General features: G+C 40.3%; 1 protein-coding gene across 6 annotated transcripts in view; it reads left to right on the top strand.

Moving 5' to 3' along the window:
• Positions 1-25,872, top strand: part of GLIS1 (GLIS family zinc finger 1) — a 207,496-nt gene that overhangs the window by 178,937 nt on the left and 2,687 nt on the right. For 4 of the 6 annotated variants that reach the window (XM_054212399.1, XM_054212395.1, XM_054212394.1 and 1 more), the window contains exons 7-9: positions 2,137-2,287; positions 17,355-17,539; positions 24,289-24,456. In XM_054212399.1, the coding sequence (XP_054068374.1) occupies positions 2,137-2,287; positions 17,355-17,539; positions 24,289-24,456 (504 nt within the window). The remainder of the gene's footprint in view (positions 1-2,136; positions 2,288-17,354; positions 17,540-24,288; positions 24,457-25,872) is intronic. The other 2 variants (XM_054212396.1, XM_054212397.1) reach the window with 2 other exon arrangements.

Here is a 25,872-nt window from a genome sequence, read left to right as displayed (position 1 = left end):
AACTACCTTTTGAGGGGTTTTGAGCTTTTTGGGCGAGTTATTGACAGGATCCAGTAATAGTCTACTAGCCTTAGAGAGCATAAACACGTCTTTTTATGTTTAGCGGTTTCCTCCAGGCTGTGCTGCGAATATACCTGAACTGTGTGTTGTAGGAAATACAGCTGAAGTGTGAAATGACACTGTACAGTCAAGGTCAAATTGGTATTTGGCACATCTTCCAAGCCTGATAATGAATGTATGAACAGCAAGGATTTGGGGGAGGTGGAAACTATTGTGTCATAAAACGGACTGAAGCCACCAGTAGAAAAATGACATTTTCACAATGTAGCATCCTAGCTACTGACTTACTGTTATCAGAAGAGGCTTTGACAAATAAATCCTAGCATAACCTGCGAACATCTGACTACTTAAAGCCCCTTCTGTCTGGTTTTCAGTGCAGAAAGCAAGTTGGTTTCACTGGCTGGTTGACAAATGTTCTGTCTAGCGGAGACAGAGATGATGTGGTTCATTTTTGTTGCTTTAGATCTGTCAACAGCTGAGGAGTCATTGTTCATGAGAGGTTTTTGACTCATCTGAAGTCTCTGACAAAGGTGGCTGGAATCTTGCCTTAGTGGTTCTGCTCTTCAGTCACACAGAAACAGATGCTGACATTCAGCCGTGTCTTATCCACCCTGAGGGCTGTCACACATTCCCCACGGCTCCAGATTTTCATGATGCTTTCTGCTTGTTCCATGTCACTGCGAGGGTTTGGGAGCAGTGCCATCCAGAACCCTGTCAATGACACGGGACACGTCCAAGCAGAGCTGACACACAGCTCTTCCTGAACGTGTCGCTCTGCACACAATGAGTGGGAAAGGAAAGGTGAATGCTACGGGAGGAGAGAAGGTGAAGAAACTAGACCTCAGAGGGGGTGTGAGGTCTTAAGTGCTGTATAGCTGGACACTGCGGGAGCTGGCAAACTTCATTTGCTCTCCACAGCCTTCAGAATACAGTGGCTGCTCTAGTCCTCCTCTGGGTGCAGATTCCCTGGAGGCACGCCCTGGTGGGCCAAAACTCTGGGAGATGTGTTGTAAGCAAACTTTAAGAAGAGGAAGAGAAGGGCAGAGAAGCTGCGAAAAGGACTAGACTTTTCCAAGAATTGCACTTATGAGGAGCCAGTCCTTTTTCCCTTCTGCCATAGGGTGGTATTTGCAAACAGTGTTCGCAACGCCAGGCAGCGAGCACTTCTGCGATCTCCTCTCGTTGCAGATGACTGCCCTCAGTGCAGCCTTCATGCCAAAAGGCAGTGTCAAGGCCCTCCCTGGACCTGCTCCTACAGGTCCATGACTTTCCTGTGGTGGGGGCTCCAGAGCTGGACACAGTACTCCAGGTGGGGTCTCACCAGAGCTATGGTAGGGAAGAGTAGCTGGAGTCCTAAAAAACAGGAGCATCAACAGTCCTTCAGCCTCTGTGTACTTGTAAAGCTTCTGTTTTCATGGTCTCGTTAAACATTTATCCTCAATCCTCTTCACATTTAATTCACTGGGGTTTCATTTGTATCAGTATGTGAGAGTTTTAAATAGTCTATAATGTCCAGCAGCATACTAATTGAAAGTCAAGTTAAAAAGTTTTAAATGAATAACAAAAAAAACCAAATCCTGATCCCCCTCACAGAAACACAGTGCTCTGAGTTCAGCGTCTGATGTGATGTTGGTGTCACGTACCACTCTGCTGTCAATATGAGCTCCATCATTCTGCAAGCAACGAGCACTGCGAGTTCTCACTCAGAAGTATAGTGAAGGCAGGGTGAGAGTCCTGCCAAGTCCTGCCAGCTGCTAGGAGAAGTGCTTACAGGTCTGCGGTCACAGCAAGGAAGAAATGGACCACCTGAGAGGGCGGGAGGGGGGGCACACATGTGTCAGAATACCTTGCTGCTGCTCTGAGTGCTATTCCAAGCACAGCAGTATTCCCTAACCTACTAGGTCTCTGCATGGGGGACTCCCCTGGCAGGATGACTCCCCCAACAGAAGGGGGCTGCTGTGTGTTTGTGTCTCAGGGTCGGGTGCGGGATAGGGAAGGAGTTGGGGACTCTCAAGGACTTACTCGGATGCTTCTTCCCTTGCTTATTTTATTTTGCAAAATGACGTGTGTTCACAGGCATGTACAGTGGTTCCAGCGCTAACCATAACGGTCCCTCACCAGGTATATTGCCGCCTCCTCATGACATCCCTTCAAGACACCATCCACTCGACTCTGCCCTTTCCAGTCCACATCACCATCAGTCGCCGCTGGAGAGTGCTAGGGAAGGGTATGTGTATGAAACATGCTTGGCCTCTGTCTGCCATGATAATGAATGATTGTTTGTTTTTCTTTGCGTGAATGCTGTTTGAATGAAACACACTGTCTCAAACTAAGCAATTTTGTTTGTTTTGTAATCATAGAATAATTTAGTTTTGAAGGGACCTCAGAAGGTTGTGTCCCTGTGCAAAGCAGAGCAAACTTTGACATTACTATCAGGTTGCTCAGGGCCTTGTCCTTGTCTTCAACAAAACACACTGAGATTTTTTTTTCTTCATAGAATGCAATTGCATTTAGATTTTAATTTTTTTTTTTTTAAATTCTTCCTTGATGACTTCACTTTGGATAAGTGAGAGAACTTTTCTCAGCTAAAATGAGAAAACTCTCAAAGGGTGAAAACCCAAACTATGAGTCACTCAGGAATAAGGCAGCATTTGCCTTAGTAAGACTTTGTGTCAGATCAGCAGGCTTTCTCACTTCCTTGCTCTCTGATAAGATTTTCTGTAATACATCTCTCAGCAGCAGGCATTAACCAGTAAGATACTCATCAGGGAAGAGTATATTATCACACTGATGGTATAGATTGCATTGCTACAGTATGGATTGCATTGCATTGTTACAGTATCTGATATTTGTAAAGCACTGTTTGCTCAAGGATCTCGTAACATCTTCTCAGCAATAAAGAATCTCTGTAAGCCACAAAATTCTGCTCTAATCTTTTTGCTCAGAATTTCTTTTGGTGCCTAGACTCATGCAAATTAAACATCAAACTTACAGCTTTTCTTCCCAGCACTTTCAACAGGGAGGGGACTCTGATTTTGCTTTACTGATGGGAACTTGGGATACAGAGAGATTAAGAGATTTTTTTTTTTTCCTAAAAATATGTTGGGGTTCTTTAGCAAATACAGCAATTGAATGTAGAGTTTTTCCATCCTAGTCCAGTGACTGACCCATCCCTTCTTTTCTATGGGGAAAAGAAAGCCCAGAAAGTTTTTAATTGTATGCTTTAAGCGAGAGCAGAGGCAGAGTGTAAGTGACATGGAAAGGGAACAGTAATGAAAATTACACCTGTAGTAGTTGAAGAACAATCTGATTAAGGAAATTCAATTAGGAACAAATTACTCAATTTTTCTTCTGAACTGGGGGACGACAGCTGTAGCGAGATTAGCTTCTATACCCAGTTCCTCCTTCAGCCATCTCTTCTGACCTATGCCAGTAGCAGGTACCAGTGCTCCCTCCCAATGCACGACACATATCTGCCCCTCATAGGAATAGACTTATCCCGTCCCTGTCACACAGATGCCTGTGCCCAGCCCTCCTCCTTCCCTGCCCTGCCACCCACATTCCCGACCTTGTCTTCCTGCTGGCAGACTCATGCCCGTGGCACAGTCATGGCCAACAGGAGGCACTGGGCATGCCGATTCAGGCGGAAGTTATACCAGATGATCATGAAGTTTTCTGTAGCAGAGAAGGCAGTGAGCACAAACGGGAGGAATGGAGACAGACAGTCCAAAATGAAGGTAATCCACGAGCTATTCTTTACCTGCAGAATGGGGCTACTTGAGCCTGGGGGAGTAGAATCCTCTCCTCTCATTGCCGCCCGGTGCACTGCTCAGCTATTTCCTCTTCGAGTTGGTTCTAGGATGGGCTTCCTAGGGGAGTTAAGGCAAAAACTCCCATGAACAAAATAAACTGAGGATATACTATGAGAAGGATTTGTTTCTAAGGCACTTTGCATTTTGGTACTGTTAATAAGAAATGAAAGCAAAGACTTGACCAGAATGAGGGCAACAGACAGTTTTCCAGTTTGAGGGGTCTGAAGCTCCCAGATGAATTCTCCTTGCTGCCCCTCGTGTCTCCATTCCACAGTACAGCACTTCTCTTTTCAGCAGAAATGCTGTGCTGAGTGAAGCAAGTTTCTCACTGAGCTCCTTCTACAGACGTTTTGATCATTTGCTTAGGCCAAAGTTTACATCAGAATTGTCTCTGCTGTTCCCAGTTCTAGTGGAACAGGTATTCTTTCTCAGAGGAGACAACAGTGCCGATTGATTATTTCAGTGCTTGTATACTTAAGTAACGTAAAGTCTTTGCAGAAACACCACGACAAAATGTAAAAGTGAGATGATAACAGATTTCTAACCATGAACCAAACATCAGGAAATGGAGAGTGGAATGTATTTTTGAATAGTTATTTTAAAACAGGGTATCTAGTTTCATGACATAATTACTTGGAATTTTTCAGCATCTCAAATACCATTTTCTAAACTCAAAATAATCTGTATTCAGCGCTGTCATACCCAGTCCAAGAGCCTTTTGCTGTTTTTCAATTGTTTATGCTTACATTATTAATGACTGCTGAAATAAAGCCCATACATGACATTTTAATTGCAAGTACAGAAACTTAGTGTGAACTAATAGTCCTTGAATTTCATTTAACACAGTTTTTTTTAAAGCATTCATCCATTTAACTGGGCAAAATCACTTAATAATCTAATGCTTGGAGTCACTGAATTGTAGAACTGTTACACTTTTGCCACTTCATAGCAATATGCCATTACTCATATAAAATATATATGGTTTACAATAGGAAAGAAATGCCTAACACTACCTTTCTTCATATTAACTGCTCCAGCTTTCTGGCACACATATAATGTTTTGCCTCATTTGTCAGCTGTCTCAGTATTAATTTTTAAGTAAATGCGAAGAATTTCTATACTGTGAATCAGGACAATGACAAGACTGCATTGCATAGTTTAAGTCTGTGGAACGAACCAAATGACTACTATCAAGAAATCTAATTACTGAGTCATCAGATATGCAAGATGCCAAAAACTACATGATGCAGAGTACAAATATTCAACTCAAGTTTGACATAAGATTCAGAATTTGATTTAAAGGCTTTTTCTTTTTTTTTTTTTAAAAAAAGCTCTATGTTATACCATCCTTTGCCAAAGTCAATACCAAGTGCAGCAGTCAATTTTCCCAAATGGTTTGCTAAGACATTTAAATAGTTTGACAAAATTATCTAATTCACTTGAAAATGTTCTAACAAAATCTGACTTCATTACCAAATGTATTTATACTGGCTTTATACAATATGGAGAGTATTTTTTTTCAAATTCTGGTATGAAGTGTATGCTCGACCAAAAAATTTTACTTATATTGATATTAATTAAACTAAAAAGTGTGTGACTGAGAAATGTTTTGGCATCCAGAAAGTGGGCTTGTCATGATCCAGGTTTAAATATATATTTGTGTTTTATTTCAGGTAGCAAAGTGTTATTTTAGCATTTCTGGTAGCATATGCCATGTATAATGTCTAACTCAGTTTCATTTTGCCCATTGCAAAAATACTCTGTTTTGATTTGTAGCAGTATGAAGACAGAAAAACAGCTTTTAGTATTTAATCTTATGTGGATTTTGCACTTGTCTTTCTTTCTGCTATTTTTTAGCTGTTATTATCTAAACCATCTAAAAATGTGCTTCGTTTCTTTTGTAAACTATCTCTGTAAATTTCAGTTTAAAATATTTAGTGTGATAAATTATCAGCCTAAATGAAACTCTCATGACTAAAGTTAAGTGAGTTTGAGTGGTGGCACCAAGTTAGGGATTTGCACCAATTTAGCTTAATGACCTAACAAGGTCACTTTGTAGGACCTGAACACGGTCCTTCTATGTGTGACTGTGAGGCCCTCTGTCACTTGTGTCACCCATAACAAAAAGCACTTATGTTCTCAAAAGAAGCTGGGGGTACTGACAAATAATAACTTTATTGGGAAGGCGATGCGTCTCCAAGGGAAAGGTAAGTGAAACTAGTGTTTTATATTCCTGTGGTAATTTAGGTCATTTCTGCTCTGTAAACACAACAGTAAATGAAGAACTAGTGGGAGTAAGACATCTGTGATGTCCACAGGTGATGATTAATGAGAACTCCGAAACCAGTCTTGTGAGCCTTTAATATAAAGGATTAAGTAATCAGGGTTAGAGGGAGGAGCTGACACAACTCTCTTTTGCCCAGGCTTCTCACCGGCTAACTGCAGCCAGTTCAAACCATGTTCCAGACGCCCCTGAAGAGCCACTTACCCATTCCAAATCACAAGAAACAGGACTTAAAAACAATCACATGAAAAGAGACATTTTAGTTAGGCTGCTTAAACATTAGAATTTTTGTTTACTTGCTAAGAAGGATCTGTTAATTCAAGTACCACAGACCTCTATTAAATATTTAGTCCTTCCTTTCTCTCTACCTAAAATAACACAAGCTACACAGAGCCTCCCTTCTTGCTCAACCAGGGAACACTAGATTTGAAATTCTTGATACTTCTAAGCTTGGAAACAAATATGTAGGGTAAAATCTTGTGTGCTGGACTTTCATTTGTACTGATACCCTGCCATCCTTTGGCAATAAGAGACTGTAAGGCAGCTCGTACCCACGTTTCATCCCTGTTACACACATTGCCGGGACCCTGACAGGTGCCTCCATTTCAAAGAAGAATCTGGCCCAGTCCCCTGACTGCTGGCAGTGAGCTGCGGAGCTGGGAGAAAGCACCCCCCAACAACCCCATATCTCTGCTCTGGGGGACTGATTTGGCTTCAGCTTTGCTGGTAGCTGATGATGGCATAAAAGAGTCTGGTGGGTGCTTCCTCATCAGGTGGGACCACACTCAAATTATGGCGGTAAGAGTTTCATTGTTGTTTGCAAGCAGTTAGTCTTCTGGAGCGTAACTGTTTCTGGGATAAGATTTAAGAAATTGCCCCCAAACCAGTAAAGGAAACCAGGGAGATTCTTTTCAATCCTCCTATCTCCTTTAACTGCCAGAATCCATGGCCAGATAGGAAAATACATTTGTGTACCTAATTCTCATTACTTTCAGTGACAATTAGGTGTCTAACTACTTATGTCTAATTTTTATTAATCTTTAAGTTTGTGAGCTCACATAAATAAATTGAGTAGTAACTGGCATGTTGCTAGAATCTTTGTAGGAAGCAAACTTTTACTCTCTAGAAGTGCTCTGGAGAACTAAACACCTACACAGTTTTTGTAACGCTTCCTAGGACCATGGAGATAGATCATTCATTCATTGTGGATTCCACTGGAGAATACTCTTCATTTATAATAGAATACACAAGTCAGTGTTTTAGTCTTTCTTTCAAAAGCACTAAAACCAATAACAAGAAACAGATATCTCTGACAGCTGAAAACATTTTCAATGGAGGAAGCCAAGAACCCATCATAATTTATCTCAGTGTTATGGATCTGAGCACGCAAAAGGGGCATCAGTACATCTGTCCAAAGAAAGAACAATGTACAGGTGCGGAGCTGAGGTTCATGTAACAAAGAAAATCAGTAATTAAAGGCATCTGGTTTCAAATCCCTAGTCATTTATCTCATTGTAGAAAATGTGATCAGAATTCATTTATAATCATGTCCAGATAGGCTTATACAGTTTTTTCCCCCCCTTAAAGAAAAACTAGCATTAGCATAGGCTTACTTTAACAATAAACGGTTAAGAATAACTTAGTGGGTGATCATGGGGTAAAATATTGTTTGGCCATCAGCGGAAATAGGTAGGCATGTATTTCATTTGTGTTTCTAAAAGGGCTGGATTGACATTCATTAGAGCGCCTTCACCAGTGCATCTCAAAGTGCGTGCTGTGTTGCCTGCCCAGAGGAGACGCTGTGAGCAAAACGACCTCAGAGTAAGAAACAAGAGAGTTACAGGAAGGTGGGAGGTGAAAGGAGTTGGTCAGCGTAACTCAGGAACCATTTAAGGGGGATTCAACTGCAGCTCTTCTGCATTATATTAATTATTTTAGCCATTACTGGGTTTTAGCTATAGTTAAATTTACGCTTAACATTTGTAAAGCTGATTTTGTTTTAATTTTGTTTTGCTTTTTACGTGAAACTTCTGCAGTTACATGTAAATCATATACGCCAAACACAATAATTTATCATGGTATAACAAGCGGTTAAGTTATCCTCACATTTCCCACTATTTGGTATAGTACCTTTTAGACTGTAAACTTGAAGAAAGCAGGCATCAGCTACCTGTACAGAATCGACCTGCACCTGGAAGCATCTTGCTGCACACGTGCCAGGGAATAATGACCTCGAATGACTAAAATAAGACAGATGAGTCAAGCATGCAGGGCATGCTGGATAATCCTGAGGAGGCAATATCTGTGTGTGATTGCATGTCTTTGTAATTGACTTTCTGGCAATCACTTGAACCTAAGGCAGTGCTCTGTATTTAAATATGTTTTGATACTTCTTTGACCACATTAATAAGGATTTTTTTTTTTTTACTTTGGAAATATATTTTCCTGCTAGATTGTTAGCGATAATAAGTTTTCAAATTTTCCTTACATGTAGCACCTTCCACTGTAGTGATCCATCAGCTTTATTTCAAAGGAGGTCATTGAACAAACCCTATAAATAAAGGTGTCTTTTAGATTGGCACCGTTCTCATAATGATCACTATACTTAAATGCTCTGCAGAAACTGCAATACGAGGTCGGAACAATTGTAGAGATGTTCACTTAACATAGAAGAAAATGTGTTTAGGTACATTTGTGAGTTTGTGTAGGTAATGAAACGCAATACAAAATACCGAGTTACTTTTTATGCCCAACTGAGACTTGCATGTGTATTTGTTAGAAAAGATTGTGAGTATTTCAGTAAATCGCTCTGTACCTAAAGAGAAGGCCCACACAGAAAGCCTTTGAGTGTACCAGGAAAGGACTCCTTTGGCTCCTGTGTCACTTTGAACCTGAAGCTACTTTCATACCACTGTTGATTGGTATTATTACAAATATTCTAAAGCAATTAAATGACCTAAGACTCTTCAGCCACAATAAAGGTCCCATCGATATTGTCCGCCATAACGTTTATGAAGCCCCTCTTACTCCTCAGAGCTAACTAGCTCCTGCGCTCGTTGTACAGGCACTTGTCACTGCTCAGAGTGTGGGTGAGCGAAGATGCAGAACTGGATTACATTAATCCAAGGCAGTATTCTGAATTAAAAATAGTATCTTGTATTTATCTAGAATATAGGAAAAGGCTGACATTGCCACACTTTAAAGGTGTTACACACAGAGGTGTGTCACCCGTTACATTAGTAGCAGAGCCAGGAATAGAGCTTGAGTTTCATACCAGCAGCCAGGGACTCACCCTGGCCACAAGCACAGTGAGAAAAGAGACAAACAGAAACACGCTGTCACGTCCTGCAGTCACGGAGCAGAGACTGAGGCCTTGTAAGAAGGGTAGTGTGTCACAGGCCAGTAACTTGTTTGCTCATTGTTTATAGAAGAGGGTAATAAAATGCAATGATGCCCAGCAAGCTGATCTGCAATGAAGGATTTATTATATATCGGGGCGGGGGGGGGAGAGGAGAAAGGAAGAAAGAGGCAGAGAAGGAAAAGATTCTTTGCATTCCAGAAACGTAGCCAGAGGCACCTGGCAGTGATTAGTGCAAAGGTTCACCAAACTTCAGATAGAGTCCTTCTCAAAAAAAAAAAAAAGTAAAAAAAAGTGAACGGTATAACTGTTTCCTGAGCATGTGCTGACAGAAATTCCCGTAGGGCAAGACCCAGAACAGAAACACGTGGCAAGAGATTGGGCGCTATCCAGAGACCAGATTAGCAGAGCTTTACACATCATTTTTAATATTATGGGAAGAGATGAAAATCAGTGTTTTTTTTTTTTTCATGAAAAAACAAAAAATCTCCAGGTCCTGGAACTGAATTGGACTTTCTCACAATATAAGTAACTATAATGCTTAGGGGAGAGATTTTATGAATGAAATGGTCGGCATGCTGGATTTTATGGTAGAACCTGGTTTCGTGGAAAATCTGTTTTTGTAACTTGCTGCAATACTGTACGAGTCACTTAAGAGAAAGCATGGGGCTTCTCTGCTTTGTACTTCTCTAGTGCTTTATTATATACTTTTCTTCATATTAACATGAGCTAAACATAATTCTCAAAGTCAAGACTGTTTGATATGGCGATATGCTACGCATGAGAATTGTATTACAGAATGGTCTTATAACCCAAAATATACAAAAAATTATTTGAGATAAAGGACAGATGTTTTCCAGTCTGGACTGGGTCCTGTTTCCACTGAACTCAATGGGATATGGGTTGAGGTTCTTTGTCTAGCTGAGGAATCTGCCAATCAAGCCATCACATCATAAAAAAAAAAAAAAAAAACCCAGACAGTTTTCATATTGGAAACATCCCTATATTACATATTTCTATTTTGCGGTAACACTTCATTCCCACTTATTAGTCAAGAATCTTAGTTTAAATTTATTTTCATTATTTTTCAATTTTCAATTCCATTCAATATTTGCTAATTAAGTATACTGCGTGTAGTTTTTGGCAGTCAAGAGATGATGAACGAGATCATGAAAAAGCTCATCTTAAAAGAGCTCAAAATCTGGCTTTACAGTGTCTTACTCTGTTAATTTGTCCAGGAACTGCTTTTGAACAAAGACTGGCTAAAGCAAAGTGTGAAACTTCCTTACTCCGACTAAGTACTGTGGATGAATATAGGAAACGTACGTCTTGACAGAAAGCTCAGAAATCAATGTCGATATGTATTTATTTTTTGGTTCTTTATGTTGCAATAATACTGGAACAAGACATTTGGTATGCATTGCGAAAATACACGGATTCTGATACACCACTGCCTACTTTGGGAGGCTGAAAGTGGAGGCAGGATAAATAATTCTAAACCAAGGTAATGGTAATTGTATCCTGTTAGATGTCGTTTCTGCAGATCACTGCTAGGTCGTGGCATACCTAGACAGTTCCCTCACATAGGCCTTACTTAGAATTTAATATGAACTCTCACCATCCAAAATATATTGTTAAAACATGATCACAAGAAAATTTATGTGGAAGTCTTATTGGGATTTCTGTTTGAAATTCCTAAAGTTATGTACTTTATGAGAGAGAAGACAGGCTGCTATCTTCTGTTTTGACTTTTAATTTTCTTTTTTAAAAAATCCTTCTGTTAAGATTGCAATTTCTGAGTGTTCCCATTGATAGGAGTGACAAATGCTTTGCGTTAGAGGTGAAGAATTAGCTCATTGTCTATGTCTAACGCTTGGTTTAATGACTCTTCATGGGTAGTATCCCGTCTGACTTCGAGAGCTTCCCTTAGGAAGGGCTCTGCAGCTGAGTATTTTAAGACAGTGTTTAGCATGGTAGAGAAACGTGTGCAGTACCACAGACAAGGTATGTTACCGAGTTAGGATCGGTTCTTCCAATAGTTTTCCGTCGGTTGTGTGGATTAAGGTATTACACAAACAAGATTTTTGTGATTAGTCCTTTTACTTAATTGTCCACTGATGCATCCTCAGGAGAGGAACACATTAGCTTTGCAATTCCACCTGAAATCACAGGTCCCTCAAGACTACTATAATGTCTTCAGCGCCATCCTACACATGGTGCTTCAAAGGGAATTTGAAAAAAAACCGCAATACCTGGTCAATCATACAAAGTTGTATGATGAGTGAAGAGAGAGAATTCCTCTCTGCCTCCTTGGCCGATCAGTTTACATCCTGAAGCACAAGATTTGATTACCCCTCGCTTAGCATGGAAATGTTGGTTTTGGCCATTAAATTATTCGGTCCCTTTTAAAAAAACTAGGTATTTTGTTTGATTCTGTGACTTCCTGTGGCTATGAATGCCACAGGCCAGGGCATGCTGTGTGAGCAAAATGTTCCTTTTGTTTTAAGCTGACCTGCTTCTCTCTGTGGTGCATGCCCTGTTGCTCCCATGCCTTGGACAGGGTGGAGAGGAGGCTGGCTCCTCCATTGCACCCTTGTAATAGGAAAAACTGTGTTTTAAATTCTCTTCTTTCATCGGCATGCTTCTAGTTTTGGCAGTTTTACTTTGTAAAAAAAACCCCTGTCGTACTATTCTAGTATATCTTCAGCTGTTTCCCACAATAACTTAATGCATGAAAACTGAATACAGCTCTTCTATTTTTACCACTTGTAATATATGGTCATTAATAAGTAGATTCTTACTGCATCCAACCATATAGTTCCCTTTCTGTTATCAATGCTCACGAAAGTTGTACATTATTCCTACAACAGTGCTGTTCCCAAAAGGTACTTAAGTTTAAACCCAGCCAACCCATGCAGGGAAGAGACCCTTTTGGTGCGTATCTCTCTGTATGAGAGGGTTTGAGAAGCACCTATTGCCATTAGGTCTGAAGCCACCAAAATGAATCTTCAGGTGAAAAATCTTTCCTGCTTGCATCATATTTTCGCAATAGCAGTTTCATTGGTACGCAACTGGAAATCTGGAATCAGAGAGGGCTTGCTAAGAACTTCATTAGTGTTTGTAGCAGATAATGGCTAGGAGCAAGGTATATGCATGGTCAACAGGTTACCTTTCACGTAAGGGACATACAGTTTCTGATAATGGAGTAGTAAAAGCCTTGCAGTGGGTTAAGTTGTTGTTTGAGTTACTAAGTGTTTTACCATCAAGCATCCTTGTAAGACAGGGCAGATTATACCGACAGTCAGACTACATCAGTGCAAGCGATCTGCAAGAACTGTGGATTCTTCTTAGCTTTGTCACAAGGTTAGGGAGATAGCAAAAAGATTTATGCTCCTGAGCAGAAATGTTCAGTATAGCCAGGAGCCCTCAAATTTAATGAATTAAGCAAGGATAAGGATTTTTTTAGATGTGTGTAAGAGTATTTATTTATATATCTCTCTATATAGCTATATATAGGCACAGATAGATATTAAAAGGCCCCAAAAGGACCTGCAAATTTACCGAATTATACAAGTTACAATTAAAGTAAAATACAAGGTATATATTTATTATTAATATCCAAACCAAAGCAAACTGTGGTTGTAGAGAGTATTAACAGGAAATGTCCAGGCTATTAGTTATTGAAACATATATGCCTGAGCTACTGCCTGGGAATTTTTAATGTATCCAGCTGAGTTCCTGGTGTACGTAGTTTAGTGTTTCTTCTTCCATACAGAAGGCATCTCCTTTTAAGCTCTCTGCTGCTGCTAATGCATTATCTATTTAATTTGTATTAGGAATGATTCCTCCTCTCTGTTAACAACCCGAGTATCGCAGCAACCTAATTAGTAGGCAGATATTCAGGAGAAAATTAAAAACACGGCACTGGGAACTGGACAGTTCGCCGATGAAAAAACTCTCCTTGAGCGTGCCAGAGCACATTCACACATGCTTACACACACACACAAAACAGTATTTTAGGGACCAGCTCGAGCTGGCATTGTGATGACCATTTTAAGGAAACAAATCGCCGTGTTGGCTGCTTATGCTAGTAAAGCCAGATTTTTCTCATGAGCAAAGCTCTTCCCTAGCTTAAAACTGTGCTTTAACTTACAGGAAACATGTTAAATTCCCTGTTTGTGAGAGACCGAGCAGAATATAGTAGATTTTTACAGTGACCTGCTCAACTGTGCAAAACTCTGTTCATGCAGAGGAGGCAGTGATGGTCAAGAGTTACATGGAGCTTCCAGGGTTTCAGCTCAGGTTCCCGTGCTGCAGGCTGCTAGGATACTGGTTCCCTGCAGACAGCTATGTTTGCTGAGCTCCAGCATGATGACAGTGGTGGTGAGTGGCAGCAGCAAGCTGGCAGCTCGGCTCTCCCAGCCGGAGCAGGGCCCCGCACACCTCCGCACCCCTCCTGCATCCCACGGGCAATCTCACCTGCTCTTAACCAGCCATTTCAAAGGCCCAAATGCTATCATGACTGGTGAGCTCGCACAGAGGAAAAACAGGAATGCAAAAGAGTGTGAACGGGTAGAAGCGCTGCTTTAAAAATAACAATCATAGAATGGTTAGAATTGGAAGGGACCATAAAGATCATCTAGTTCCACCCCACTGCCCTGGGCAGGGACACCTCCCACTAGACCAGGCTGCTCAAAGCCCCGTCCAACCTGGCCTTGAACCCCTCCAGGGATGGGGCATCCACAGCTTCTCTGGGCAACCTGTTCCAGTGTCTCAAACTGTCAAATTCTTCTCACATGGTTAAGATTTAAGTAGCCTTTTGGAGTAGTTAAACTGGGTAGGGAAGCTGGGGTTTTCAGTATTCCCACAGCTGGACACCTTAAATGTACCATTTTTGTTTGACGTGCAACATATTTGCATAGAATTGAAAAATGCAATTACTTGACCATTCTAACAAAGCCTTCCACAGAGAGCGGCCCGGCAGGTCTCTATGGGGTGCTGCATTTCCCAGCAGTAGCCAGAAGACAAGCGCAGGCAGAGGAAACCCAGCACAGGCAGTTGCAGAGTTTCTCGCTCACCAGAAGTATTTTCCTCCCTCATTCAGAGTGGTTTCTGGCTCATCCAGCCCTTGGAGTTTTTAGTACATCTTTTGTTTCTCTTTTAAATGTGTGTGTGGTCATTATCCATATAAATGTCACTATCATGATCTCTTTTAGCTATTATCTTTCCAATGAAAACAACTGCAATCTTTTTAATCTCCTTTCAGATAGAAGTATTTCCAGGCTTCTAATAGCATTTCTGGCATGCCGAGGACAATGTCTCCATGTGTGCCGTTTGGAGGGGCTGGTGACCATTTTGTAATTTGTGGTTGTGCTTTGCCGGCGTTCCCTTGCAGCCTCGGAAGAGACCGTAGCAAAGGCTTTTCTGCAGGTCCCAGCAGATCGTGTCAGCCCCATCTTCATGCAATAGTTCACCACAGACAGGCATTTGAGAGCGTTTGCAGAAGATAAAACTTGTAGCTGGGCTGCACGACAGCCCATTTGTGTTAAACTATTTCTCTACTGAGACCTTTGAGGAAAAACTACAGCCACATGGGAGCTGCCCTTGGCGTTTAGCTGCTTCTTAGCAAATAAACTCGGTATTTTTCCCCCCCGAGCATCTGCTCTTCAGCAGTTCAGACTCCGGAGAGCATTTTCTGTCTCTGCCCTGAAGAGGGCACAGGTGGCCCCTGCATTCCCCGCATCCCTTTGTCCACTCTGCAGCCCCAGGCCTTTCCCCTCGGGTAGAGCAAGGGCCATCCCAGCTCTGGCACTGAGCTCTTTTCAATATGCACTTTAAAAAAAAAACAACCAACCAGATAATATCTTTTTTTCTTTGCATATTGGCTCTTAAAATTCGACTTTAGTCCTCTTCATTTTACATATTACTGATTATCGCTTATTGGAGGGGTGTTACCTTTCTCACAAAAAAATTATTTTCCAGTTCTTACGTATTTGACTTGAAAATTATCTTTGCCTTCACCCATTTAACAATACTGGTTTATTTCTTTGGTTTAGTTTGGTTTTATTCAGAGTCTCTGTGGTTTGTATTATATGCCTTATTTTCCTGCTTTGGGAGATGGAATTATTTCAGCATAGGATGGGCTTTGACTGGTTGATTTATTTAAGTCCCTTTTAATAGAGCGTCACTGTGACAGCTTTTGGCAGTGTTCCTCTGCCTCTTATGTTAAATTTGATTAAGCTGTTGTCACCATTAATTCACAGTTCATCTATATTTACCTCTTGAATGCTCCCATGTAGTGCTTAGCCCTAAGTCAAGCATAGCCTCCCTCCCCAAGTTTAATCCTAACTGCTCCAAGAAGCAGTCATGTAAACTGGCGAGGAACTGCTATTGCAAATCATGGTTTATGGTGTTTGAACGGCTTGTGCAGCAGTAGACGAAGACACCAGTGAGAGATTTAATTTGGTTTTTAGTTGACTCTTTGTACGCCTGCAATGGTTTGTGCTCAGTATTTTTTTTCCAGCTACGTGACACGTATTATAACCTGCAGGGGTATTTTTATTTCTGCACCTCAGGACCTGTAGCTGTGAATTTTCAGCAAGGTGGCTCTCAGACAGACGGGTGGTTTTTCTAGCATCTGGAGGTTCCAGTGCTGCTCGAAGAACCACTTTTTGTGTTCAGCAGAAGCTCCAGAGGCAGCAGAGAGTATATGGTGAACATACGGTCCACAAACATATGGCCCACACAGCCCACACATTGACAGTGTAACACTGGGCTGTGGAGCAAAAGGCCACTTGTCACAGCTGCCATAGGAGGGTAAAAGATCCAGCTTCTACCTATTTACTCGTTTATAGAGTTAGTTTAATGCAGCTCTAAGAGAGGCTTGTACATGAATGGCCAGGTTTTTGGTCCCATCTTCTGCACTGTGCCATCTTTCTGGCTGTAAATGGCCAAAAGACAGTTCTGTGGCAAATGGTTCGTCCCTTCTGGGCCAGCTGCTGTACCACCCCTTGGTGGGACGGTCATGTTGTGGCAGGGAGGAAGCATTGAAGCTTCTCTGCTCCACCGGTGGCAGAGGATGCCCAGGGACTTCACGGAAGTGGGTTAGTGAGGCTCCTCCTCAGCTGCTCCAGCTCCTTGTGGGAGTGCTGGTCCGGGTCTGTTCCCCGAGCGGGACTGCCCCCGCATTCTGTGCTGGCCCCAGGCCCAGACGTCGGGGGGGGGATTTTCCATCTCTCAGGTACAACCACTTCACTTCTCAGTCTTGCACTGAGCAGCGCCGCCACAAGCAAACACTTACTCAGGCTTTTTCTCTGAGAGGACGGTACCATCTGTTGCAGTTGAAGCAGTATGTCTAAATCTAAAAAAATCCTACACGAGGAATAACTGGAACAAATACTTTTCATTCTCTTGGCTGCAACTTGAGTGTAAAGCTTTACCCTGTAATAGCTACAAAGGCACTTAAACAATTTACTTGCATTTACTCACTCTAACTCTGTTTTCCACTTCTGTTTTCTGGACATGTATTTCATGTATCACAAAATTTTAAATTAAAACTGAGCTGTGTTTAAGTTGCTTAGTGAGGAGTGGTGTAACTTTGATCCTGTCATTATGGCTAGTACAGGAAGTCAGTGTAAAGGAACAGAAATCCTTTTCTAACTCCCTTTTCTCCTAATGGATACCTGAAAGCAGCACTGCATTGTTATTTTTCTTTTTTTACAATATAATTTCTACCTGCAAAATAAATGTTTCTATAGTTCAGCCATTATGGAAATAGGGTATTTCATTTTCCCATATTGTGATGTGATATGTGAAGTTTTTCTCTATTTTCTTTTTCTAGGCTTGCTCCCAACATAATCTCTCCACTTGTCAGCCCCCTGAAAGCATTAGTTCCACCTTCCCTATTGCAGAAACACGGCTCTCCATCATCACACAGCCAGTCACCAAATGGGCAGCAATTTTCTGGAATACCAAATAAACCCTATGCTCAGTTTCAAAACCAGTCTGTACAGCAAGGATCTCAAGGTAACCCTTCCCCCCCCCCCCCCCCTTTTATTTTTTTACCGTTGCTAATTCCTAGTTGGGGAGAAATAATTTATTTCGGTTTTTGCATTTTCTGAATTCTGTCTTATTAAGGGATTGACAGGATATTAATGGGAGCTCCAATTTTTAAAGTGGCTTGATATACAGACAGAGCAAAATTTTCAGACCAGTTCATGCTGTGATACATTATCATAATGGGGAAAGCTATCACAACAGCCGATTTATTGCATTGATTTAAGTTTTTCAGTAGATGGCTACTAGCTATGCACCTCATCTGACTGGTCCCCAGCCTTCCACCAGCTTAGAGAGAGTGACCCTGCCAAAGCAAGAGCCATCTAGTCCCAAAATACACGGGCTGAAGCACCCTTTGGCAATGTCCTGCTCAATGCACTGATAATGATACACTAGACACGAGCTTAGACAAAGAAAAAATATTTTGCTATTTATTATTTGGAAGTGTGGCATCTGTATGGTTTTATATAATAATATGCAAAGGCACTCTGTACAGCCATAGTGTGCCAGTGGGATTTGAGGACGGGAATGGGAGCAGCTAAGCAGCTGTCCCACTGCTTAATTTAAAACATTTTTTTGTTCTCAATTACACAGCCTTTTTAATCAGGAGCTTATTTACCTATTCCGGAGTTCTGCTGTGGGAACTAATTAATGTTTCTGCAATTTTTGAGGTATAAATTAGCAAAAGATATTATCATCACCGATTCTTCCAGTAACAGGAGCTTGCGTATTTAAGAAATATGTTCTATAATCCAGATGGTATGCTGCTTAAGTGTGGTAAATATTCACAATAAAGAAGTGTGCAGGACATCTGTCTGGTTGCAAGTATAACCAAGTGTGTAAGTTTATACAGGCAGATAACCAGCTTTTTGAAAGTCGTTTCACATCTGTATTGTCATTTGTATAAGGTCATTTTTTGGCTGGCAAAGTAACACATGTGATCAATTTACCAGTGGGCAAAATAGGAGGTTTGCTTTCTCTCAATATATGCTAAGGCTACGTTTGAAGCACAGGAGCTGAACACAAACCCAGTGAGCAATTCACAGCTCTAATGGGGTTCGGTATCCCAACCGTTCCCTCTGCCCTTCATTCTCCAAGGAGTATTTTTGCTCTTTGGTTGGACCGACTTAGTCTGAAAAAGCTAAAGCATATTATATTAAATGATTTGTGCTGAAGGAAAAACTAACTCAACCTGATGCTCAACAGATTATTCAATTTAAAAAGATTAACTCTGTAAGGGAAAAGTGGCAGATTTATGATAGCATATAATGATATATGATTATGTTACTATAATGAGCTAAATAACTACAAACCACAAGAGGAAAGTTTAGCAGCTCATTACTATGGCAGAAACAAATGCATAGGCAGAACAAGTTTTGAACCACTTAAATAAATTGACTTTATTCCTTAAGAAAACCACATTTCCTTTTGAATGAATTGTTGCTTTCTAAGTGTTATGTCATGTGGTTTTGAAAAAGCAATATTTTTCCACTTTGGCCAAATGTTGAAGTATTATTATAAATTCATTATGGAAATGGTCATTCAAAAATCAATTTTGATTAGCAGCCTTTGAAATCAATTGATCTGTAACCTGTACTCAGCTGTACTTGCTCTACATCTTTTTTGCATCTCAGTTCATTAATAGCACATTTTTCTAATGGAATCTGTAGTAATTTAGGAGTTTTGAATTTTTGCTGAAAATAGGCACACTATGTAAGTCTAGCTGTAGAACTTGGCGTCTGTATAGAAGCATATAAACATTGTGGAGCTGAAGTTTTCAGAAGACAGCAAGCTTCGTCAAGCTGGTAGCAGAAATATTGATAATGAAAGAATACGCTGACATTATTTATATGTTTAAACCTAGTTGTAATAAGATCACATGGAAATTATTACATGCCGAAAGAATTTTGCAGGCAATGAAATCCTGTAGTTATTTATACCTGACATGATTTCTTGTCAGAAATTTTATGGAATTTGAAAAGCTGAGATTTATTTGCACATACATGTAAATGGCATGGCATAACAAGATGGTATTTAATAGGCATATTCCAATTATTTGTTCATTACATCATTCATTTTAAAGCTGCTTGAAGACTTCTAGGCCATACCTTAGAGAAACAGAGGCAGCCAGTGCCCTGTGTGAAGTGGCTAACTGCAGCTTTTCTGTCACAAATTATTTCAAAGCAAAATTTTAACTAAATGTTATGTTTGGAACACGGTTTATTCCTTTATTATGGTTATATTTCTACATCTACTGTACATAAAACATTTAATAGTGATCATTTAAACTGACAGGACATTTAGTAAATTCTTCACTTGAAAATTAACCTCAGAAAATTTTTGATTTAAATCAAAGCCGAAGGAAAACCTCAAATCCAAGTGGAAAAAAAAATATTGGTGAAACACTTGTTGCCAAATTGGTGCTACGCTTTTGCTCTCCTAGAAGGAGCAGGGATGTTTGCAGCAGACAATCCTTCTTGCTTACTTCATATTTTAACCACTGAAGGGAATCTTTTTTAAGAACTTATGAAAAATGCTCCGTGGTTGTTAATGGAACCATTGGCTATGGGATTTTAATTATATTTTAATTTCTAATACTTTCTATGTAAAGAATTTCAAAAAATCTAAAGGAACCACAACTAAATGGCATGAACCAAAAGCACCTCTGTTTCATACTGCACATTTTAAAAATGTATAAATGCAGTAAAGCTCGGACTTGTATTGCACATGCAAATCAAACGTTGTATTGCCTGCAAGTAACAAGTTTCATTTCCTGTGGTTGTGTAAAGTGAATGAAACCTTATCTGGCCAGAGCGCCCGTTGTTACAAAAGCCCTTTGGTTGCTTTAACTCACATGCCCTTTCTGTCTCTTGTCTAATTATTTTGGTTTTCGGGAACACTCAGCATTTAAACAAGCTGCCAATTTTCCCTTTTTAATAGTGTAAAAGATGCATGGGGCTCAGATCCTCTGGAACAGACTGACTGGCCTCTGGAGGATGCCAGGCTACTGAAGGCCATCAGCAATAGCCAACCTACCTGGTACCAAAAGGAACTCTCTGATTGTGCCTCTGAAGCAGCGGGCAGTAGTATAGAAAATATATAAAAAGTCATGATAAAAATCTTAACTGACATAGCAACTTACTGATCCTGCAGTCCTTCAGCCTGGAGGCATGCAATTTCAGTCACTGAAGACTCGTTTCCACCTTCCAGGATTAACAGTCAGCTCGCTACGTTGTGAAATACAGCTTTTAATACTGAAAGCACAATTGTTCCTACGCAAGTGTTGTTTCATGCCCAGTTTAAGTGCAGGGAACATAACCAAATTTTTCCTATACATCCTAGTAGTGGAACTATAGATGAGGTTCACCAGCTGCAACTGCAGTTCTTTAGTGTTTCAGATGTAAGGCCAGAGTCCTCCTGGATAAACTGCTGCCGCTGTCACTCCCCATGAAACCTCCATGCAATCATGTGAGAGGTTTTTCTGAGGATGAGTCATGTAAACACACAGAAGAGAAACACAAGTGCTTGCTGACAGGTCTCCAACCAGGCAGTGAACTATCTGGTGTTAAGATCCCTGCATAAGGGGTAGAGCAGGCACTGTCTAACTCAGGATTCTTTTCAGTGCTGTTGTCTGTGCAGAAGAGCTGTCTTGAGTCTCCACCTCTTTCTCACCTTTTGCAATTGCAAAAGCTACTGTGAGTCTCTGCCTTTCTCCATCACTTTTCATCCTCAAAGAAGCAGCTACCTGCCTTTTAGTCCACTCCTCCCATAGCCATCCCTGTGCCTTTTTCCACACACACAGAATGCCTTCTATAAAGACAGGGTCCTGCTGTCTCGTCGTTTCTATGAAGCTCAGATCAGACGGCTTAAAAGTCCCGTTTTTAGTGGCATGGTTTGTTTTACCTGACCAGTGTTCCTATTGCAACCTTTCCTTTCCTCACGCCATCTTTTTTCTTTGGTTTGCTACCTGCATTTATCACATCTGCATGCACATTAGAACAGGGCTGGTGTATTTCTTTCTATTATTTTGGGAAACACTTAGCAGAAATGTGGTCCTGGTGAATACAACAGTGCAATAACAGTAAATTTTCCTACATAGCGTTTCTTTATTGGATAGTTCCAGTATCACTTTTTGCGCTGCCTTTTCAGATGCTGAGGGATAGGTACTGCAATCCAGAGGAGAACTTGACTGCTTATGGCAGTTCTTTTCCAGACTTTTGATTCTGAGGCAGTTCTCCGCCTCAGGTATTTTTTCCTGAGCAACTAGACAGTGTAACTTAAAAGACTTTAAAAGAAACCTTTACCCATAGGTCTTGAGAAAACCCTGGATCCAACTAGTTTCAATCCAGTTCTGTCATGCTTGGCTGTTCTCTGATTTTCTAAGCCACTGTGCCAGCCAGTAGATCATAAAGATATTTAATTGATTTAACAAAGGCAAGGCTGGGAGCATGACGAAAGGGCAGCAATTACACAGACAGAGAAAATACACGTCATGCCTTCCCTAGAAATGATGTGTATAGCAGACATTCTGGAAAAGGTTCAGTTTCTTCTCTAGCAATGCATATATGTGCTCTCTGCAAACAGTTATACCTCATCTGATGCCGTGTCTCATTTTTTCTCACTGCTCATGTCAAAAGGATATATTTTTAGAAGGCTTACAGCAAAGAGTTCATGTTTTGTAAACAGAAAAGTCAGGATAATTATCAAAAGCTAAGCAATAAAGCACTGTACCTAAAACCACATCAAAAGATGGTTTTGCAGCCTCTCATAAGAGCTCTTTGGTTTTTTGAGCCAGGCTCTCCAGGCAGTAAATAGAGGTGGCTGTGTATTTATTCCGAGGAAGGACATGCATCATTTAATACTCAGCTTTCCAAATTTCTGGGCCGCCTTCTACATAGGAGCAAATATGAACAGCTTTGGTACAGTGTGCATAGTGTCTTTATCTAATATAGTCATCCATTAGTACTTCACCAATCATGAATATCAACAGTTTAGGTATTTTGTGGTGGAGGATCATAGGTTCTCAAGAAATGAATCATCTAATCCTTGCAATTCTGCCAAAACACATATTAAACTGTGAAACTTCAGAGCAAATCTTTCACCGCTCGATGAGTTCATTGCATTTCTACTAAAGAATTGGCTCACTTAGCCTTATTTATTACCACCTTAGAAAACATGACCAGACTGAACAGACAGACCCCGAGTTTCGCCCGATACTATTTACTTGGTCAAACTTTGGTAATAAAGGGAAAATGTAGAAAAAGACAGGAGATCTTGCTTCACAGGAGAAAGCTTATACACTGCATGATTTCTCAGGGACAAATTCCACATTGTTCGGCACCCAGGCGCTCTGGTGATAGGCACAGGTATTTCATTTCTAAACAAACAGACTCAATAGCTGCACAACTGGCCCAGCAAGTCAAGTTTTCCACTGGTGAGTGGAGCTGTACTGATTTCTCAGTTGAAGATCCTTAGAAAATGTTACAGTCTGAGTAGGACTGAGGGAAGAAAGACAACAGTTCTATATTTTTTCTGGCAATTAGAGGAAAATCCGGATGGCACATTCCACTAAACTTAAAGCCTGACTTGGCTGACTTCAGTAGCATATAAGGGAAGGAGCATCATTTCAGAAGGGACTTTCACAGAAGGTAGGAAAAGGGATTGTTAATATGAATGTGCAATTAGTGTGCAATGTGCCTGGAATCAGGAAGAGGTTGTTGAGGCAGAAGGAAGGAAGAAAATTAAATCAGGCCATGGTCGGTGTAAATCTTGTGGTGTGCTTTGAGGTCATCCTTATGGGAGCAAGTAACATTTTCTTTTAGGATGCTGGCACAAACTTGTAAGTTGTAAAATTCCTTCCTCAGCAATTCATTTGTCCTTTACTGTTAAATATCTTCTCATTCACAACTTCTGCTGGCAAAACCCAGACTGCTGGTTGGTTGGTAATATAATACTTTAAAAAAAGGCAGGAGATAATAAATGTAGGGTATGCGTGGGACAAATGTCAAACATGCCCCAAAAGCAGAGTGGCCGAGGCAGCCAGAGACCATACAGATTTAGTTTGTCATTTTTCAGAAGCAAGAAAAGCCTCTAGCTGAATTCAGTCTGGAGTCAGTCCTGCACCTCTAGTTCAGTTTTACTTGCAGACTGTGGCCCCCTGTGTTCAGTGAAAGGGGTTTCATTTAAATAAGAGCAGTCTGCAAAAGGAGAGGTTTAAGGTACTCTTACAGGTATTTGGAATAAATAGCCCTGTCTCCAGTAGTACATAATGCACAATAGATGGGAAAAAACTTTACTCAATTGAAAACAAAGCAGTGCTGTTGTTCATTTAAATATTGCATTATTGTATTTAAATTAAAAGTAATTCATTATAGACACATTCCCTTAGGAGCTGAGCATCCTGGACCTGATCCAGTGGAGTGCTTACTACTTAGCTTTGAACACAAGTGGACTGTTGACTGCGTCCAGCTGATCTATTGCTTGAAATGAAGCACATCCTTGAGATTTTTGCTTGATGGGGATCACAGTCCACAGCACCTTGTGGGACCGAGTCTGATGTAGCTTTTATATTATTACGCCTTACAGAATAGCATGATCATTTTTCCATAGTTAAAAGCGAGGAGCTAAAAACCCCCACAATAGTAATGAAATACCGTGACAGAAATGGAGCTAATACCATTGCAGTAGTGTTAAAATGTGTGTGCAATATCTGTTTTCAGGTTACCAAGGCAGCTTTCACTCAATACAAAACTGTTTCCACTATGGAGACTGCTACAGAACAATGGACCAGTCTGTCACCAGTGATGTGCTAACAGGGGAATCCCATTGCTTTAATCCTCTGAGACAGAATGGCTATCACATACTCAATGCACCTTTAGCTTCAACAGGTAATTTATTCCTCCTATAAAGAATTATTCATATGATATTTTTAGCAGGAGGGGTAAAGAACATATTTTATAGTCAATGTTATTACAAAAATATGCTTGCATAAAAAACTCAGTCACTGAAATTCATTTGCATCTAGAAAAATCACAGAAGGAAAGCAAATTCATTTTCTTTTATCCTCCTGCATTTGACTGATGGACAAAGTTTCCGTTCGTTCTACTGGATGTCATAGGCAACACATACCTTCAGGAGCGCTGACAAACAAGACACTTCTCACATGTATTGTGTGGGCTATTCACTGTACACCTCTTCAGGTATGTGCAGGCAGGCTTTTATAATCAGATCAAAGTTGAGAAGATAGTTAACACAACTCTGAAGAAAGCAGCAGCAGCAGGGACTCCCTGTCCACGTAAGAATAAAAGGATGGCTTTGTTTTGCAATACTGACATTTACAAAATGGAAAGGCGCTGCTCTGATAAATTCAGATAAAAATATTAGTTAGTTCCTATTCGTTTGAGAATTCCTCTGTGTTTGTGTTGTTGCATATTTATGGCAATTGCATTTTCCCATTTACCTACATATGTACGTAATGTAAAATTTGCAACAAGTAATAATAGCTGGATTACTATAATACTTCAAATAATTCATTTTTATAAAGCATTTTTTCTACTTTTGAAACCACAGTTAAGAATTGACAGAATTACTGAAATCAAGCAAAATGTGAGTGTTGTCAGAGCCGTGAAACGCTACCATTTACTGCAATCTTTACTTACGTATCTCCAAGAAATATTTCTTCGTGTCTGAATTCAGGAGGGCATCTCGGTTAAGAACGATAGTGAAAACATATGTTTAAATGCTTTTTGAAATGGGGCCTGAGTCAGACCACAAAATTAGAGTTGACTTTCCTGTTTGTTTTGTATTAAAGGAGACTCTGTTCCGAGAGAGCGTACATGCATTTGTCTGTTGTTCCATACGAGAAAGTGTATGCATCAGTAATGAACGCAAGGGAAAAGTCTAAGATGAAGTTTCAACTTCAACTTTGAATTCTTTTGTGTTATTCATAAGTTTGATGTTACTAAAACATAGTTTTTTTCATGTTAACATCAAATTTCAAGTTTAGATTGACAGCCTGCAATATTTAAAGAACAGACTAAATAAACTTTCCAAAAGAAATCGTAGGAGCAAAGAATAATACTATGGCAAGACACCAACTTCAACAACAGTTGATTTTTCTGTCTGGGGCTAAACTATTATGAAATGTTTCTGTGGAATATTTTTGTTTTCAGAGTGGTTATTGAGGTATGCAAATACTTAAAAGACTGAAACATAAATATATATGAAATATATAAATCTTATCTCATCTTTTTATGTGTAAAATAGAACCATTCAGGTTTGCAAGATTCATCAAGGCTACGCAT

Source organism: Rissa tridactyla, chromosome 8 (assembly GCF_028500815.1).
Source record: "Rissa tridactyla isolate bRisTri1 chromosome 8, bRisTri1.patW.cur.20221130, whole genome shotgun sequence".
NCBI lineage: Eukaryota > Metazoa > Chordata > Aves > Charadriiformes > Laridae > Rissa > Rissa tridactyla.
This window is presented reverse-complemented; position numbering and strand designations above follow the sequence as displayed.